Source organism: Cyprinodon tularosa, unplaced genomic scaffold, assembly GCF_016077235.1.
Source record: "Cyprinodon tularosa strain WSP-4 unplaced genomic scaffold, ASM1607723v1 ctg219, whole genome shotgun sequence".
Lineage (NCBI taxonomy): Eukaryota > Metazoa > Chordata > Actinopteri > Cyprinodontiformes > Cyprinodontidae > Cyprinodon > Cyprinodon tularosa.
This window is the reverse complement of record NW_024038819.1, coordinates 571,919-577,291: the sequence shown is the minus strand read 5'-3', so window position 1 is coordinate 577,291 and position 5,373 is coordinate 571,919. Positions and strand designations below refer to the sequence as shown.

Here is a 5,373-nt window from a genome sequence, read left to right as displayed (position 1 = left end):
TTTTAGCATAACTGTGTGATTTATTAAACAATAGAATTACTGGAAAAATATGATAAACTGAAAGAAAAGTGAGGGTCAGTATTCAAAAGGAACTGTATTTCACAAAAATAACACAAACATTAATTTTTTTGTGTTGTAATTTATTAAAACAAATACAAAACACTTTAATTCACGAAAAAACTGGAGAACTGGATGGAGATCATGAGTTTATCGGCAGAATAATATCTGGACCTCTGTTGTTTATCTGTTAAAATGTCTTTGTGTAGAGCCAGTTCTCTTCCTGCAAGATCCTTTTTTGACCACTCAATATTTTCATACAGGCTACAGAAACTCAATCAAATAAATGAAACCAGATCAGTCATTAAAGATAAAACCACTTTAAAAGTCATTTTGTAAAGAGGGAAAACAAATCTCTTAGTTAAGCTGAGACTAAATCCTAGAAGTAGGCTACTTATTCTAAAAATTATAAAAAGAAATTATTATACTAAAACCAGTCTCTCCTACTGTAAACCCCACTTGTTATCTTCTCATGTGAAAATCAAATAAAAATTTTTGAATAACTGAGAAATGAGAAGCTTCATCTAAGGTTAAATAACTTGGATCAGCATCATTGCAGTACTTTTCCAGTGGGAGTTTCTTAACTACTTACTTTCTAACTCAACATTATTTTCCATAGTGTTGGTGTCCTACATTTATTTTAATATCAAGATTAAATTTAGGATTTTAGGAGTGATTTTAGGAGTTATAAGCACCAAAGCATTTGTTACATAATGTTTCAATTTAAAGTTAAACTAAAACACATCAAAGCAAAAATAACCTCAGATGCTAATTTAAATATTCTCTTAGTATTTACCTGAAAATAATGATAGCACAGCCACCCATATATACAGCTGCATTATAAAGCATAAATCTTCCTAATGATGTAACTTGAAATGTCTACTGAAGCATGTTCTCTGACATCACTCGTTAAAAACTGGCTGTTGAGTCGCTGCCACCCCACCCATCCTGTTACCCCACCAAACCCGTGAAACCAGAAACCACTGAAGAGAAATGTCCTTCCAAGTTATTTTCCATTAATGTTTTTCTTCTCTTTTTCAAACTTACTTAGACAGCCTTGTCCAATGATAATTCATTAGGAATGATTATAACAGAAATAATACATTTAAAATGTGATGAACACAAAGCGGTTAGACAGTCATTAAATATCTTTACATCTAACCAAGTTACATAAGAAAGTTTATTCAGTTCACATTTAAATCACGTCTCAACACTGTGGTGAAAATTCCTACATCCTAGTAGCTGAGAAAGACCCCTCATCTCTTCAGAGGAGTTCTTTCAAGTAGTTTAATTCTCATACATTTGGGGATAGATCGTAATATTTCTCTCTTTCTACTCTCCATTGCTTAGTTTTGAACCTAGGTTTTCATTTAGCTTAATTTATCAAGACTATGAAGAACAACTGGTGCTATTAAGAGCTAACCGAAAATAGTTCGTGTCATAGTTTAAATGCAGGCTTTTCTTTTTGCTTTAGGGAAGGTCACAGAATCTCTCGCTAATCTCCCAAAGCTTTCTTGCAGCAGCGTCATCTCTGGCTTTAGCAAAGAGGTTCCTAACAGTGCAGTTAGAGAAGTATCGTCCACTGAGAGGTTCAATGCCTTCCTGTAGGGCACAGTGGAGGGTGGTCTGGCATCCCTGGACAGTGTTCTTGAAGAAGAACGTGGTGATGGGTTTAAGGATGACTTGTAGAAATAAACTTGTGTTCCTACCCAGCTCTGAACTTATGGCCCCTGTGAAAAAAAAAGGAATTATATTTGGTTAACTGGTCTTTAGCTCGTATGGGACAAATGACGCAGTTATATGATGACGTATGGCATCTGCTATTTGATTGTCCTGGAGGTTGTTACACCCAGTTTGCAGCCTGTTATACTATTGCAGCAGATGGGTGAATCCTGCATTGTAATCTTATGGTTATTTGAACCATTTACTCCTCATAAATATACAAACTGACTAGGGCCGTACTTGACTAAACCCATCATTTCTACTATTTAATATTAAATCAGAATGTTTGGTTCAAAATCAGGGAATGCATCAAGTTTCAGTAAGAGCTATTCATATCTTGTTTCAAATTGACAGAAAAATATGATACAAAGAAATTAAATTAAAACCTTCTGAGGACCAGTAGAGTCATTGAAAAAGAAAAGCAGCCCATGCAAAATCTAACATTTAAATAATATAATTGGAAATCCAAATTAAAAAGTGTTTTTTGTATTTAATTCTTTAAAAGGAATTGTAAATTGCATTTATCAATCCATCTTGGAGGCCAAGTATTGCAGTTTAACCAATGAGGGACTTTGTTATATCTGAGGAACAACTGTGATTGGTTTAACAGGTTTTCACTGTGCTCAGGGTCCAGAAGGGTCACAGAAAAGGTCAATGGTGGGCTTAAAGTATAAAAAAAATGTAACAACAAAAAGGATTGATAATAAAAAGGGAAAAAGAAAATAGAAATGGAATAAGGAATTACATTTTTATATATGTGATTAGGAAAGGTATTTTAAATCTGTTTTATGAATTATGGTTTTTAAATTTACATTCAGGAATAGGATTTGAAAATACATTTTCAAATTGTATGATTGAACAATTGATTAATGAATAAAATGTAAAATTCATCTTCAATAACTCAATTTGAAATGAAAACGCATTTTAAAAATTGTATTTCGAAATGTATGATTTAAATGTTAAATTTTTATTATTTTTTTTTTTTTCTTCGTTTTTTCATTGGCTCTCCTGGTCCTCCATAAAAAGCTGCAAGGGAACCTTAACAAACAAAAACTGAAGCAATGATGCAAAGACAGGTGGGGGTTTACTCGCTCTTTAACTATGTTCCTTCCTGCTAAAAGTCTAAAGGATCTGATGAGACCATGGAGAAGATGACTGCTTATAAGGCAAAAAATGGTTTGATAGGAAACCTTCACATTGAGGCTTATCACACAATAACATTCTTTATTGAGTTAAACAGTTTTCTCTCCATTAAAACATAAATTTAACAAGAAATGTTTGCACTTGTTAATTACTGACCTGGATGAAGCGCGTAGCAGGTGACCTTGGTTCCCCGCAGTCTCTTGGCCAGTTCATGGTTGAAGAGAACGTTGCACAGTTTGCTGTCGCAGTAAATTTTAAAGACATGGATGGAGGAGGTTCCAAATCCCAGAGCTTTGTGGGTGTTCAGGCAGTCAAAATCAATGTTTCCGAAGTTGTGTGCCATGGATGAAACATTGATAATCCTACTTGGACCACACTCTTTCATTCGGTCCAGGAGCAGGTTAGTTAGAAGAAAGTGACCAAGATGGTTCACTCCAAACATTAGTCCAAACCCGTCGTCAGTTTGACCCTGCAGACAGATACCTTGGACAAAACATAGTAATAGTATTTATCAGTAAGGATGAATAGTTGATGAGTTTACCATAAATGATGTGACCTTTATTTGAGGTTATACTTTTTACATAATCATTTAGATAAATCAAGAAATCATCATTAAGTTGAATCCGACATAGAATCTTATAAGATAATCTGACTGTAAAATATTTGTCTACAATATTTGTGGCCAGTAATCCTGATGTCAGTTCTAGTTCATCACACAGGCACACATGTTATGTCACATTATCCTTGTGGGGACTTTCCATTGACTTCTATTGGCATTCATTACTATGTTGTAACCCTTACCCTGATCCTAACCATTACAACAGATATCTACCCCTAAAACTAAACTAAACTTAATTCCTACCTTAGTCCTAAACCTAACCCTCACCCCAAGAAGAGCACTTCTCTGTTGAGGACCAGTTGTTGGTCTTAAGAAGTAGGCCTAACTAAAAGGCATCACAATTTTTCTGAGAAATTCTTCCCCCAGGGTAACAAAAACATGGTCACACATACAAACACGTTTCGTCTGACTTATACACTGTAAGAAATGTCTGTAAATTCACAGTACAAAGTACTGTATTTATTTGAAGGAATTGAAGGAAAAAATCCATAAAAAAACAAACAGAAAAGGTCCTGGCAGAAAATTACAGTGTAGTTGTGCGGACCATGAGTTGACTCCCATTGACTTCCATAGATTCTCAATCATTTTCAACCCTTTCTATGCCCTAACCCTGACAATAACCCTAAACCTTATAATTACCAGAGGGAAAGTTGCATAACATTAAACTGAACCCAATTCACACCTTAGGTTTAGACCTACCCATGGCTAAATAGCTTGTGAGGACCAGCAAAATGTCCTCACTTCACAACAGCCGGACCTCAGTTTGATTGTCAAACTACTGCATAAGATCAACTTTGCAATTAGAACTTAAAACAGAAGTCACACAAACCAATGTGTGTTTTTAGTTGTCCAGGGGAAATACTTCTTAATACAGCCCTAAGAATAATCAGATAGGATATTATTGAATGGCTGATGGTAAGGTAACTGAGCAACTGAGCAGTCCTACCTGCATTATTGATTAGCATGTCCAGTCTAGGTTCAGACTTTAGAAAAGTCTCTGCAAAAGTCCGAACAGACTTCAGACTCCCCAGATCCAGCTGCATGAATACCACCTGGTTACTGCCACTCTCCTGCAACAGATATGGAAGGCAGATCAGTCAACAATGACCAAAACAACTGCATTTACCCCTGTAAAGTCTGAAACAGGATGATTTTTAATGAAGCAGAAAATAGTCTTAATGGCTAAAAGTTACATCCTTCTACTTTTCTTGTGCAAGAATAGCATATGCTATATAATAGATGTAATGCAAGAAAAGCTTAACATAAACTTCTCACCCTTTTGATCTCCTCAAGAGCAGCCTCTCCTCTTTGTTTACAGCGGCAGGCCAGAATCACTCGAGCTCCTCTCCGAGCGAGATCTATGGCTGTAGTCTTCCCTATGCCGGTGTTGCTGCCTACAGATCACAAACAGCTGTCACAAACTGAAATGAGATACCAATCTTAAAGAGTAACTTGACATACCAGTGACAATCACAGTTTTTCCATGAAGTTTTGCTTGGCTTGTACATCTCTCTCCCTTCACCACAATGTGATGGTAAATATAAGCAACTCCTATGACAACACCAACGACTAGGAGAACAACAGACATGGTTCCTGCCTCTGAGCCTCTCAGCAGACTGAGGTCTTTTAGCTTTTCCACTCTGTCTCATTCCGTCTAGGTAACACCCACAACCTGTGTGGGTGTGACTGCATGACTCCCATTGTTATTAAACTGCTCCACCTGCAGGGGGGAAAAAAGAAACCCTAAAGGCTTTATGAGGGATCAACACCACCCATATCGAGCTCAAAATGTAGGGATTCTGCAGGTGTCATGGGAAATAAATTGTAAAAAG

At 36.2% G+C, this 5,373-nt stretch overlaps 1 protein-coding gene across 1 annotated transcript; it reads right to left on the bottom strand.

Moving 5' to 3' along the window:
- Window positions 1-247: 247 nt before the first annotated feature.
- Window positions 248-5,169, bottom strand: dhrs13b.1 (dehydrogenase/reductase (SDR family) member 13b.1). The gene is made up of 5 exons (XM_038285993.1): window positions 5,003-5,169; window positions 4,817-4,935; window positions 4,488-4,611; window positions 3,079-3,405; window positions 248-1,787 (listed from the first exon to the last, which is right to left on the bottom strand). The coding sequence occupies exons 1-5, from the start codon at window positions 5,127-5,129 to the stop codon at window positions 1,528-1,530; spliced, it is 957 nt and encodes a 318-aa protein (XP_038141921.1). The 5' UTR covers window positions 5,130-5,169; the 3' UTR covers window positions 248-1,527.
- Between the last annotated feature and the right edge of the window lie 204 nt (window positions 5,170-5,373).